The following is a 14,634-nucleotide window of genomic DNA, read 5'->3' as shown; positions in this document are numbered from 1 at the left end:
ACGCCCCCTATTGTTTAAATGCACCGCCCAGCCAGCGCACCCATTGAGACAAATCAAACGTATCCAGACTGTTGCACATGCGTCAGGTGCGTGGGGGGCGTGGCCACGCAGTCAGCGGCTTGTGCGCCCCCTTTTCCTGTTTGAAGATCCTGGTTTCTCCTTTTCGGCTCCGAGTGTGGGACAAACCGAAACAGGCGGATAATATATGGATGTTTGATACACGGACGGTGAGCGGGACCTGTGGAGGCCTGGAAGGAGACTTCACGGTGCAGAGCGCGGGCAGGTGAACGCAACAACAGGTGAGCACAACAACAAACTGGTCGGAGCTGGTTTCCTTGTGTTTCCTCGTGACTTTTGTGTGTCTGTGCCTCACACCTGCTGTTGGTTGGTGGGAAATGATCTGGCCTTTGTCATAAAATGCCAGAATCTTCTAGCAGCCATTAGACCTGGTCAGTTTGGGGGGTACTCATGAAGCCACATCACCTGTTGTAAGAGGCAGCCGGTAACAAGATCTGAGTACCTGTTCGGAGTTTTTCCCTCTGTGGTGGATTCATTTAGGGCTGCAGCGAATACTCGAGAAAATCAATGAATTCGATTCCCAAAAAATCGTCGAGTGAAATTCTTTGCCTCGAGTATTCGTTTAATTACTATTGTTCCACACGGACCGTAATCACTGTGGCACAACACATTTCAAAGTTGGCGCTATAGCAGAGAGTGAAACCGTCTGTAAAAGGCAGAAAATGTCCAAAGTTTGGGATCATTTCAAACTTAAATAAGACGACGACACGGAGCGATGTGTGTATTGTACATGTGTGTGTTGTACATGTGTGTATTGTAAAGTAGAACCGGAGAACCACAACAGCACTTGGTCAACATTCAACATCTGGTAGGAAGCATCCGGTTGTGAACCAGAACGGCTCAGCCAGTTAATGTCATTTTAAGGTAACGTCGTTTACACAATAGTCTTATTGTTTAAAAATGCAAATGTCAATTTTATCCGATTACTCGAGTAATCACTGAAATATTCGGTAGAACATTCGACTCTAAAAATGATCGATAGGTGCAGCCCTAGATTTACTGCCTAGTGACCCCCCCCCCCAAAAAAATCCATTTGGTCTTACAACAAACAAAAAACTGCAACTCTTCCCATTTGAGAAACTGGGTCTGCAGATGTTTTGGCAATTTAACGATGAATATTTTGTTTGATGAATATTTTGTTGGTGACATAATCAGACACTTGTCAGTTTATTAGGGACACTCTGCTGAAGCTGAAGTGGGTGAGGGTGAAGCTGCTGTCAGGACAGCTGTGGACACATATGCACATCTGGACTTTTATCTGGAGGATGACGAGGGTTCATTACATATCAATGGACTGAGGCAGGATTAGATGAAAGTTCAACAGCACAGGAGAATCAGTTCAATACTCAGCCCATTATGTGTTTTCAAACAGCACAGGCCCGTTTGCCCTGCTGCTAAATAAAGCTAATAGAGTCACATTACACAGACCTGAAATTGACCCCCGCAGCTTCCCAACAAAGCCGAACTGTAATGACAGCTGCCAAATATTGTGTCTGCTGGATGTGAGGACTTGGGCTGCATTTCACATGCAGGGACTGAGCTTAATAAGAGTCATTAAAGTCCCATTTCTTTCTGGATATGAGCAGTGTGAGCTGTGATGAAAGCTGCTGAGTGCGGTGGGCTATACCTGCAAATTAAGCCATTCTTGAAATGGACAGAAATGAGTTTCATCTCTTTGTTTCTGTGCTAAAATCTCTAACCAAGTCATTTTGGTAATTGGCTCCTCAAGGTTTTATTTCCCTGCAGTAAGAAAAATAGTTTGAACTTGTTTCCAATGCAAATTAACTTGAAGTTCCAAAAGTCAAGTGTTTAATTTTTCTGCCACCTGCATTAAACTTTTTCAGACAAGATCGTTTCAATTAGAAACGCGGTAAATTATTACTGAAAATTAGGTTGAGAAACTCATTTTTGTTTGCAGAGTAGCCCAGTGGACAGCGCATGGTTAAATGATCAATAATCATTTATTGCACTGGTTCAAAAACATTGTTTTCTGTTTCCCAGTTTGCATTGCAGATGTAAGGTTTGGTTTGAACTAGTTAGCAGATAAATCGACAATGAAAGTGATTGTTCGTTGTTGCTTCCCTGCTAACAGACTCTAACATCAGTGGCTGCTGGTTCTCCTGCTATTTAACTGCAGCATGTTAGGAATATGTGGAAGTTTCCCAAGATCAGATCTGGAATTTGCAGATTGAACTGGGAAAAGTGTCTGTTCCCACTGGGGGTTTGTCTGACCGACCCTGTGAATGCAGTGTTGTTGTTTAGGAGAAGTGATATATGTCAATAACAGTCAGACTAAAACTGGACTAGCCACGTGCTGCTCACCTTCATAATATATATAATATTTTGTACAGTTTATTGATCCGTCATTGGACAGTTTGTAAGACGAGGCTGTAAAACCTCACAAAGCATGTTGGGTCTCCTGACAGCACTTTGAATTAACATGTATTAATGCGTCACAAGGGAATCACTGTGCGACGCACTGAACTCCTGTGTGGCCAATTCATGTCACCGTGACAAATAGGTTGTGAATACTAATAGATGTGTTTTTCATCATCATCTTCAGTTCTTCACCATTACAGTTTAATTAGGCAGGTTGTTTACAGCCGCATTCAGGGGCAGCGGCAGAAACCAAACGTTAGTGTTTCGTATGTGTTCGTCTGTTTTCAGCAGCGGGTGGATTCATATTTGCTGCTTTAGTAAGACGATTCATTTACTTTATAATGAGCATAAATCAAAAACCTCAGTCTGCTCCTGTAAGACTATTTTTGATTGTACATATTTTCATTTTTGCTATTAAGTGAAGCATTTTTTATAAAACACTTTTTTATTTTTATTCCTAAACTTATTGAATATGCCAGAAAAATGTGAGGGTTAGAGCTGCACTGAAAAATGATGAATCTACTGCTTTATTTTTCCTTAATTACCAAATTAATATTAAACCAAACATTCATGAATAATGGCCGCCACGTTATCGGCTCACAGGTATTTGGACCATTTTTAGACCCTTTAGACATTTTTAGGAATTTTTTTTTTTTTTTTTAAACTGCAGCTCTAAGATGTAGAACCGAGTCCTGCATGAGTCCAGATTTAAAATCCTGATGGTTTAATACCCGTCAGTGACAGACCTGACCCATTAGCACCAATAGTCAGACCTGACCTGGTCTTTGTCTAATCAGATATACACTCAGCTCTACTTATTTATTTATCACTTTGCCAACTTGGCTGAACTAATGTACCACAGACAGGATGAGAATGAGCTCTGCCTGAGTAAAAATAAAATAAAATAATTACAAATGTACGATGAATGGATATGTACAGGAGGTGTAAGCAAACGAAACTGTAGGAAAAGAAAATTGTTGTAAATGAGAATAAGGAGCAGATTAAGGTGATGAGGATGTTGAATAAATATATTGTAGAAAAAGACACAGGAAGTCCATCTGTCTCTGGGCCACAGTGAAGTGTAAATAATCAGAATGAGGACCAGTCGGCCTGACCCTCATGTGATCAGGCTGATGCAGAGTGTCAGGTTCTTCACGTCGTCGTGGGCTGAGAGGGAGAAGAGCTCTCATTGTTAGCGCAGAGGCCACTCAGGACAGAGCAGTGCATGCTGGGCTGATGCTGCTGACAAGGCTGGCACCCTGGTCGTGGTTTGGTTGGATGTGTGTGTGTGTGTGTGTGTGTGTGTGTGTGTGTAGGGAAGTGGAGGACAGCAGGCTGCTTTGTCCACTTTGTCCCCCACAACCCCAGAACGCATCCCAGACTAGTCACCGCAATTGGCCTGTGATGGCATAAAGATTGAGGTCTGGATGGAGCATCAATCACTAGGCCATGACTCAGCCTGACCCAGGGAGGGGGAGACCAGGGGGGACAGTGAGACAGAAAAGACTGAGTGAGTGTTTCACTGGGTGCTGACGCTGCTGCTGTGGCTCAGACTGGGCCGAAGTGATGTGGGCTCTATTATACTAACTCAGTTACAGTTATGGTACCGGTCCAGTGGTGACGCCTCACAGTAGAAGTTTGTAGGTTTGTGGACCCGGGGCCTTTCTGTGTGGAGTCTGCATGTTGTCCCTGTGTCTGTGTGGGTTTTCTCCTCCCACAGTCCAAACACATGCAGGTCAGGATTAGGGTCTGAACCCAGGTGGACCCGGGGCCTTTCTGTGTGGAGTCTGCATGTTGTCCCTGTGTCTGTGTGGGTTTTCTCCTCCCACAGTCCAAACACATGCAGGTCAGGATTAGGGTCTGAACCCAGGTGGACCCGGGGCCTTTCTGTGTGGAGTCTGCATGTCGTCCCTGTGTCTGTGTGGGTTTTCTCCTCCCACAGTCCAAACACATGCAGGTCAGGATTAGGGTCTGAACCCAGGTGGACCCGGGGCCTTTCTGTGTGGAGTCTGCATGTCGTCCCTGTGTCTGTGTGGGTTTTCTCCTCCCACAGTCCAAACACATGCAGGTCAGGATTAGGGTCTGAACCCAGGTGGGCCCGGGGCCTTTCTGTGTGGAGTCTGCATGTTGTCCCTGTGTCTGTGTGGGTTTTCTCCTCCCACAGTCCAAACACATGCAGGTCAGGATTAGGGTCTGAACCCAGGTGGACCCGGGGCCTTTCTGTGTGGAGTCTGCATGTCGTCCCTGTGTCTGTGTGGGTTTTCTCCTCCCACAGTCCAAACACATGCAGGTCAGGATTAGGGTCTGAACCCAGGTGGACCCGGGGCCTTTCTGTGTGGAGTCTGCATGTTGTCCCTGTGTCTGTGTGGGTTTTCTCCTCCCACAGTCCAAACACATGCAGGTCAGGATTAGGGTCTGAACCCAGGTGGACCCGGGGCCTTTCTGTGTGGAGTCTGCATGTTGTCCCTGTGTCTGTGTGGGTTTTCTCCTCCCACAGTCCAAACACATGCAGGTCAGGATTAGGGTCTGAACCCAGGTGGACCCGGGGCCTTTCTGTGCGGAGTCTGCATGTTGTCCCTGTGTCTGTGTGGGTTTTCTCCTCCCACAGTCCAAACACATGCAGGTTCGGTTGGTCGGTGACTCTAAATTGTCTGTAGGTGTGAATGTGAGCGTGTGTCTGTCTCTGTGTGTCAGCCCCATAGTTGGCTGCTGATCTGTGCAGGGGGGACCCGCCTCTCACCCAGTGCATGCTGGGATTGGCTCCAGCCCCCCGTGGCCCTGGATGTACCAGGGTAAGTGGTAGATGATGGATGACAGAACTGCAGATTCATCCCTGACTAAATGTTGTACTTTTGTCTTCAATAGATTCTTCGCTGAATTGGATCCTGGTGCCAGAGTGAGAAGTTAATCATCAGGCCGTGACCTGCAGCATCTCAACTCGATCTGAATCTGGAAAAGCTCAACTCATTTCTAAAATATCTCGAGTAGAAGCTTAAAGCACAGTAAGTAACTTATTTAAAAAATCTGGAGTTTTGTCAGTTTGTCCCTGAATTTCCTTTTGGGGATGAATAAAGTTTATCTGATTATGTTAGTTTTGTTATGTAGCTCAGGTGGTACATCAGTAAAACAGATAAGTGTGTGAACATGTTGCATTTTTGTTTTTAACCTGAGTGAGTTTGGTGCATAATCAGAATAACTGGTCAACAGAGAGATGCATTTACTGAGCTGTATTATTAGTGGTGTGTATGTTGCTTTGATCAGATGTTTACGGACACAGGTTGTTGTTCTGGTTCCTGTTTTCTCGGTGCAGTGTTTTCCGTTGTTTATGCTCCTTCCTTCCAGGACTGTCCAGGTCTGCAGTTCGGTCTTTGGTTTGTTGTTGCGTCAGTGAGAAGCTGCTTAATTCATTTTATTTGTCCGGTACTTTGGTTGTAACCAAATACCTGTAGAAGTATTGACATTCCCATCAGCCTCAGCTGTGCGTTGTCAGCATGCTAACACGTTAAGATGCTAAACATGGAGTCACAGCACAGTATTGAAATAGAACAGAGCTGGTGTTAGCATTAGCTCAGAGGTCTGCTGTGGGTGTAGTGTCTGTTTTGTTGCTTTGATGCTGCAACATCTTAACCAGTGTGAAGTGTGTAAACGGATATTTTTTATGTTTTGAAGCTGAGTTTTATTGGTTTTCATGCATAACGGTGTTAGCTGAGGTGTGTGCGTGTGTGCGTGTGTGTGTGTGTGTGTTCTCCCGAGAACGTCTTGAGAGATGGAGCTGGGCACATACGTGAACATGAGGGACCCATGTCAGAAACGTGTCTTTCCATGTTCTGCCAGGCACTGACGGCGGTCAGACAGATGTTAGGGACTTACCAAGCAGCTCTGGTGCAGCATCGGCAGAATGTCATTATTCCTTCTCTCCCTCTTTGTGTGGCTGTATTAGTTGTGTGTGTTCAGACGGTGAGTGTCTTGTATTGACTACTCTGAAACCACAGCCCCCCCCCCTCCTTCAATCCCCAGAACCAGTTTAAAAACACCTTAGATCAGGATAAAAGGGAAAGTGCAGCACTTCCTGCTGCCTCGGACGTGCAGGTATTGAGCAGACAGAGATGCCAGCAGCCCACTTAATGCTAAATACTGCAGTCTTTTATCTTGAGAGAAAAACAGAGCGAGCTGAGAGCGTAAAAAGGAGCACTTATCTCCTCCTGGTCACTAATGGTGGTGACAGCAGCAGATTGACCTCATGTAATGTTCGCAGGCCTTTCAAGTTTCAAACTAGGTTTTCAAAGAAAGGAGTCAAAGGCAAATGTCAGACAACAGGGTGTGAAAATAGTCGTTGTTAATAAAGATTTACAGTCTGTGTTTATCTGGTTTGAAAATGAATGTGGAGCAGGGATGTGGCGAATAGAAAATGAAATGTTCTTTTTCATTTGGATCATTTCTTGTGCAGAATAAAGAATAATGACAAAGTCTTTGCTTAGCGCACGGTGTCAGACTAACGCTGGGTACAAGAGGATAAGATATTTCAAGGTAGAATAAGGCATATGCAAATGATTACTGACATGAAAGCATTGTTTACCAGCTTGTTTTTTACCACTGCATCTCTGACTGTGAGGGGTTTTGAAATGCAGCCAGATGGTAAAGCGCTGCAGTCACAAGCTTTGCTGCTGCCGTTCCCTGGAAAGAATTTATGTTGGTGTTTTCTTCTTGTCCTGCATTTGCATAAAAGCATCTTCTTTTTTTTTTTTTTTGGAAGATGTTGAGATGCCCTCACCAATCTAGCCCCCACTGCTTCATGACTCAGGACATAATCTGTAGTCCAATGTAGAGCACACAGCGGCGATTTCTTAGTGAAGCGTTCAAGCCATAAAAAGTGGATTTATTTTATATTTAGATCCAAAAACTGCATCTGTTTGTGGCAGCACATTTGTAAACAAAGCCCCCGTGAGGCTGCAGACAGAATAGTAGAAATACGTACGTGCACAATAGCAGGACACACACCCGGTAGCAGATCCAGCTGTGACTGACGGGACCAAAAGAAGCACCGACTGCAGCTGCTATAGGATCATTGAAGGCCTTTGAAAGGCTGCTGGGTTATTAGTTGTTGTTACTGTGGGGTCGACCTGGTGGAGTGTGAGTGTTATCTGTAATTTCAGTCTTTGCATAATCTCTTTTGTCCACTTGATGTGTTTACAGCTGCTGGAGACGATTCTCTGCCTGATGTTTGTGCTGCTGTTTCTGTCTGTTCTGCTCTGACGCGTGAAATTCACTTGTGATTTATTTAGAGTTGGATTGTAACTGTAAATATGGATTATTTTGAATCAGTGTTAGTTTTGTTTCTGATGACAAAGAAGAGGTGAGATGCAGGGAGGTGTTTCGTCTCTTCTCTGGTGTTAATCTTCAGTAGAAATGCTGATACCAGAATTTGTTACCACACGTGAAGGAAGTTGCAGATGTGTTCTCAATACGCTTCTGGATAAGTTTAGAGGTGGTTCTTGTAATGTAATGGTGTCGGACCGCATGATACTGAAGTGTTTCTCATGTTTGGTCCTTAGTGACGCAGGGAGGAGCAGAAACTGTATAATTCAGTCCAGTACAAAACCATCACTACGATGATGCTGCTCAAACCTGTGAGTTCCTGAGGATCCAGGGCTCAGATCAGGTTTGGCCTGATTAGTCAGGTGAGGAGGGAAGAGTATAACGAGTGTAATGCAGGAAGTATTGACAGGATTAACTGTGTGGATGTTGAGCGAACAGATTGTAAAATGTAAATGTATTATTAACACACAGTGTGTTCAATATGTCTCCACTGCGTTTGTCTATTCAGGTGGTTGATCCATCGGCTGGATGATGGAGTCTACGGCATCGACCGGGCCTTCAACACCCTGATACGGATCAATACAGCCCCACGACACCAGAGGTAAGAACACACACACATCAGGTCCAGCTACCAAATGAAGAGGCGTCCGAACATTTTAATTGGAAATGTACAGATCTGATGCTCAGTTGGACAAAAACAGTGTAGTGAGCTGCCGTTAATAGAAACCTGCGGCAAAATTACATGGAGACACAAGCCTGAATGAAAACAATCAGGATCAATATGTATAATCAATAGATGCACATAAAGATGTATTTGCATTTCACAAAAAGTGACTTTACAATATTAAACAAAGGCTTAACACAATGAAGTCAAAACTATCACACACGTTACTGTGATACATAAATTATATATTTGATATGTACGGAAATGAAACTAAAGTGAAAAGGCTGAAAACCACAAAAAAGAAAAATTAAGTGCATCTGCAAAAGTTGTTTTAATTGTAATTTGCATAATTAATAAATATAATAAAGAGATGATACATATAATAAACAGGCTTAACATTTAGTGAAGGTCATGAGAGAAAACATTTACTGCAGCTTCACAGCAATAACGGAGTCAACAGGTGGATGATTAACATCAGTAGTTTGTGTTTGATGACGTGACGTTGAGGTTCCATCACAGCCCAGAATAAACGTTGAGATGATCAGTTGTGTAAAATAATCCCACAGTGGACCCTAGTCTTCTGTAAAGCTTTAGGGCTTATACAGATGTGTTTAGGGTCCACAGCTGGAGACCATTTCATTCCAGAGGACCTGAGCCAATATCAAAATGTTGGTGTAGGAAAAAACACATCACATATTTCACAAAGGAGCAAAGATGCTGCTTCAAAGGTTCAGGCTTTGTCCTCGATCCCACTGGATCTAGTTAGGTACAGGGCGGCGTGGTGGAGAAGTGGTTAGCACTGTCACCTCATAGAATGGAGGTTCTGGGTTTGAACCCCAGCCTTTCTGTGCAGTTTGCATGTTCTCCCTGTGACTGTTGGTCTGTTTCTGTGTGTCCTCCCTGTGATAGACTGGCGATCTGCTGTACCCTGCCTCTGGCTCCAGCCCGCCACCCCCGACCGATGGAGGCCAGGTCCATGTTGTTCCTCGCAGCATTGCTCCTGAGTCTGAGCAGGTTTGTAAGTCAACACAACTTGATTTCAATTCAATATCAATTGCTGGAGCGTGAAGCCCATTAGCTTTATTGGCAAAAACAAGTGTTATTTTTCTCCGTCAATATGGCAGACGGCCTGAGTGACAGACGTGGTGCTCTGGAGACACAACAGCCACATGGCCTGGAAGCAGAAAAGTCTGCCAGCTCTCCCAGTAAATATCTGAACAAAGCTGTGGTGCAGAAACACTTTCTCACTGTGTCTCTATCAGAGCATGTTGAAGTTTTGCATCTGATCCAGGGAAGAAAGGGACCATGTGTTCCATGTTCCTGTTTGGGTCTCAGTCAGATCCAGTTCCCTTTGTCTTCCACTTCAGGACCATGTTCAGCCAAACCCAGCGTTTGGCAGCATTTGTTGACAGTGTTTGCGTCTGAGGTCGGTGAGAGCGTCTGCAGTCGAATCCACGTGGGTTTGTCGTCCCCCTTCATACACAGGTGCCCTGATGGTGCACGACGTGTTTGCGGTGCTTGAGCCCCAGGCTCCGTTCCCTGAAGTCCATCACCCGCTGCTGTGAGGTGTCAACCAGTGCACTGGCTATAGCAATACCTACGGATCCCAGAGAGAAGAGTCATTAGTGACAGGCAGAACAGATTACAGGACCTGGTGTTTTCTCAAATGCAGGTTCATCCCCTGTTCCATCCCAGAGACAGTGACAGGTTTATCTCCTACAGCTGCTCCAACAGGCAGAACAACCAAACAGATGTGCCATCATGTATGTTAGAAAAACCTTTCCTGCTCTTCACAGGGACCCTGAAGCTTCGGACCTGGAACCTGACTACTTTGTAAAACTGAGTCCGCAGCCCTCGTCCTAAGGTTTGTCCGAAGCTTCATTTGTCCCGCTGAGCTAATTCAAGTCTGTGTCTTTCAAAGTTCCAGTCGATTTAAGACAAATTTCCCTCGTCTGTTTCAGAGGACAGTGCTTCCTGTTCAGGGATAACTTTTACTGTCCTGTGGAACAGAAAAGGGAGATTTGTCTTAAGTTTAATGCATCCACAGTAAAAACTGTAAGAATTGGAAAATCAAGACATTGAGTTTAAACACTACTTACCCCTTAAAGTCTCAGATTTAGTTTTTAACCATCACTGACATGATCTGTACGTAGTCAAGTCAATTTATTTATAGGTGCTACCATGTTGGCTAATGGTAACAAGTTGTACCTGTCGATCCCTGACAACCATGTGTTTGTTTTTCTTTGACCAACGTTTGGAAAGTGACTCAAACATGGACCCGACGTATGTGGAGCAGCTGAACTGGGTTTTTAACTGAGGCTGCAGGAAAGGACAGAAAGGAAAACGTCAACATGGGTGAACGAAGAATGTGAAATAATCCAGGTCATATGAAAAGAGAGAAACAAGACACAGTCTCATTGGCAGGCACCTCCTCACAACATCCAGAAAACGTTTTATCAAGAGCCGTCTGGCCTCAGCAGGAGACAGAGGACTAAGGCTGAGGTCACTGAAGCGTCTCTCAGCCCGTCTCCGCTCACATCCCCCTCTCTAAACGACTCCTGTATCTAACGCTCACCTCGCTCTCTCACCGAGAGCAGGCCGGTGCACCGACGCTTCACATGCCTCAGAGCACCGTTACCTTGGCAGCAGCTGCTCTTAATGTGGATTTAGAGTCATGGCAGCTCCTGCGCGTCCCGTCTTTCCCTCCCGACAATGCATGGTCATTACGACAGGAGCTCAATCTGCAGCGACGCAGGAGCCAAAACACAAACCAGGCAAACAGTGGAAGGAATCTGCTGTGCTCTTGATATGATTTGGATGCAGGATGTTTTCAGCATTTCACACTCAAGTGATTCTTGGGATATTTTTTTTTCTGTGGGTGGAAAAAGGGAAAGCCGATTACACAGTCGCGCGGCGTGCGCATATGTGTGTTTACACGTGTCGCTGCAGGTGTGTGTGCGTATACACCTGTGCACACACATTTTCTCCAAAGACACAGCAGCAACCGTTAAGACAAAGAGCTTTGTTTTGGCATCGTCATTCAGAGACACTAATAATCAGACATTTCATTTGACTTTGGTCTTTATGGTAAATTTTGGCTTAATCCACATGCTGTTGTGCAAATCTGTGTATTTCAGGACTAAATGTCTCAGTGAGAGTTTACAAAGTCAAATCCTGGGTAGGTTTTTTTTGTGTGATTTTTAACAGGGAGAGAGTTTTGAATTTCAACAAACTGGAAGAAAGTTTACATAATATGATTATTATTAGAGCTGCTACATTTAAACTTTGCTGAATTAATGGACAACGAACAAGTAATGAAATGATAGGACGCCTCGCGATTAAATCCCTTTCAGTCTAAAAAGACAAACGAGAAGGAAACATACAGGAAGTAGATTAAAGATGACAAAAAGGAAAAGGCTGGAGAAGCAACGTTCCCGACATTACAATAATCTGATGTGACAGACAGCTGGCTGTAACTCAATTCCTCTTTAGGAACGTCTCGAGGCCGAGACAAAGGCAGCAGGAACGTCACGAGCTATTTCACTGACATCACCTCCCTAAGATCTCAAACAATCCTGCTGTCCTAACACACACACACCTGTCTCAGGTATCGAACACCTGCCGTCACACTCGACCGGCTCCAGTGAGAGTTCACAATGAAAGTTGCAGTAAAGAAAGATAATTAATTTTCCAGTGTGATATCTGAACACTCTTCCATCAAAACAGCTTTCACCTTTGACAAATTGCCATCATAATTGTGTTGATTTTTCCAAGTGAACACACACGTCTCCATTTGCAAAATTAAATTGGCCAAAAGTAATCAAATTATGCTGCAGGTGAGTGCAAGTGCTCATTTGCTGCCGTGGCGACCGCGGTGTGGTAATGTGATTGTTTTGTCAGGTGAGTTGACGCATCATTCCCCTCCCTGCCTGAAAAAACCGAAACACACACACACTGTCCTCCCCCCTCCTCATGAACTACAGCAGCACAAGACAAGATGCCCCAGGACAACATCTCGGGTCTGTAGAGACCGGGTCTGTAGACTGTCTAAAGAATGCAAGCTGAAATATTTCTCCAAATTACCTGAAATTCATGTTTAAATATCTCTGAAATCTATTTCAGCGAGGACGACATCTAAAAGAGGCTGAGGGACACGCCTGGACAGACAAATGTTAAAAAGTTGATGTTCATGTCTGAAGAGGTCTTCATCACGACCCTGACCTCGCCTTTTCTCCCGGTCTTGGACCAAAACTACAACAAATTGCAGAATGACAGGTGAGAACAGTGACTCAGTAAGAACAGAACACAGCCTTCATAATAAATACATGAGCTGTCTGAGGGGAAATGCCACTGATTGTCTGACTAAAAGTCAACAGGCAGGTGGATAAAGGCGTCGGCGGGACAGCAGAGTCCGTCCCTGTGGGGTGGACGGCCTCGAGACAAAGAGGATCAAAGCATCTGAGATCCATTCTGGGTCAATGGAGCCGACTCTCCGAGGTCTGCCTTCAGATTCCTGTCAGACAGAGACCCAGTGGGAGACAGCGGGTCATGAGGAGGGTGTGATGAGGTCAACGCAGGGAGAGGAAGAAAAGGCCAGCACCACAGCAGTGTTTACAGACCAGAACCCAGAGTCCGTGTCGGGTCTAAACGAAGCTATGGGGGAGAAAAGGGTCTGACTCATATTAGAGGAAATCTGTTTTCCAGTAACGGATAAATAAAGACGTCAGATCTACACAGAAATACTTCCAAACAACCTGCACTCATCTTAATTCACTAGACAGTAAGGTCCAAATTAGAGTTGGGTTCTTTATAATTATATCATTTCTAAGACAGATACTTCTGCTAGTTCCAATCTTTGAGCTGAGTCGCTGTTAAAGAAAAGTTTCTCGTGTTTTACGGTGCACCCTCGCCAAAGGCACAAGATTCTTTGTTTGGACTATAACAGTGAAAAGTCTTAAAGACAGAAACAAGAGGAAAGTCAAAAGAAGACAACGACCCGACTCTGTAAGTTCTGCTGCAGCCGCAACTGATAATTTCAGGACACTGGAGCTGGTGAAGACTTGGCCTGTCAATCACTCATGCAACAAACACAAAATCATCTCAATACAAACCAGCAATCACACTGTGAAGGCAGCGCACGGCTCATCTGATCATCATGACTGACGTCTGAGCTCACGGCCGCTGCAAAGAACCTGGTCCGGACTGAGATGTTGACATTTCACTGTCAACGGTCCAGACAGTAAAGAATGAAGTGAGAGGCATGTCGGACTCACCCTCTGCTTACAGAAGCCTCAAACACCATCTAACCATGAAAAGCCAGGATGTACAGTGTCACTATGGGTCAATGGAAGAACAAGCTGTGGAAATTTGTCTGAACCTGCACAATATAATTGATTTGTCACTATATAAAAAGTGAAGAATTCAGAAAAGAACGATTACGAAAGGAAAACAGAGAATAATGAGAAAGTAAACGGGGATTTTGTTTCTTGCCTTCAGCTGGTTCAGAGGATTTATCGGTGTAACCACGACTGATTGTCTCAGTTTCACTGCAGTGATACGCGAACCGGGTTCTGTGGGTGAGTGGGTGTCACAATGGACTATTACCACCCACTGCACTCATTTAACAAGTCATTCATTCAGTCACGTAGCTCCTGTTCTGTGTCCCCAATACATTTGGTTCTTATCAGCCTTTTTAATTCCCCCACTCTCTGATTCTCATGCTGCTCTTTCTACTTTTATTCACAAAGACTTTCAACATCTTACAGTACCTGTATTTTTCGCTCTTTGTAGCGTCTCTCAGATACTCCCGGGTCTATCTCTGGTACTGAATAGGCAGATTAGCTCAGTAAAAGGCAGCTGTGAATACTGCTGCGCCTCTGTCTCTGTTGGCCCACTATCTAAGCTCGAGCGAGAGCCTGAGAAAGAAATATAGCCCACAGTCTGTCTTGCTCTTTCTCTCCTGCTGCACCAAACTGAGGAAACATGCAACCCGGCAAATCCATTAATACGTCTAATTGAGTAAAACAACTGAAAGGACGACAGCTGTGGGAGGCAGAGCACGAAGAGGTGAAACTGACGGGGAAGATGAAATGAAGCAGAAGCTGCAGAGCAAAAAAAACAAAAACTATATCTCTTTCTCCCCTTTTCCCATCCATCCGTCCGTCCGTCCGTCCATCCGTCCATCCCACCTTCTCTTT

The 14,634-nt window shown here is 44.7% G+C and overlaps 1 protein-coding gene and 1 long non-coding RNA gene across 3 annotated transcripts in view; one reads left to right on the top strand and one right to left on the bottom strand.

Annotated features, from left to right (window-relative positions):
* The first annotated feature begins 135 nt into the window (after positions 1 to 135).
* On the top strand, positions 136 to 9,426 carry LOC113132059 (uncharacterized). Its single transcript, XR_003295864.1, has 4 exons — positions 136 to 299; positions 5,323 to 5,459; positions 8,282 to 8,374; positions 9,347 to 9,426. It is a non-coding gene; the product is annotated as an uncharacterized LOC113132059 (long non-coding RNA).
* Positions 8,807 to 14,634, bottom strand: part of atrnl1a (attractin-like 1a) — a 167,267-nt gene continuing 161,439 nt past the window's right edge. For both annotated transcript variants that reach the window (XM_026309865.2, XM_026309866.2), the window contains one exon: positions 8,807 to 10,034. In XM_026309865.2, the coding sequence (XP_026165650.1) occupies positions 9,913 to 10,034 (122 nt within the window). In that variant the 3' untranslated portion in view covers positions 8,807 to 9,912. The remainder of the gene's footprint in view (positions 10,035 to 14,634) is intronic.

Source organism: Mastacembelus armatus, chromosome 15 (assembly GCF_900324485.2).
Source record: "Mastacembelus armatus chromosome 15, fMasArm1.2, whole genome shotgun sequence".
Taxonomy (NCBI): Eukaryota; Metazoa; Chordata; class Actinopteri; order Synbranchiformes; family Mastacembelidae; genus Mastacembelus; species Mastacembelus armatus.
This window is presented reverse-complemented; position numbering and strand designations above follow the sequence as displayed.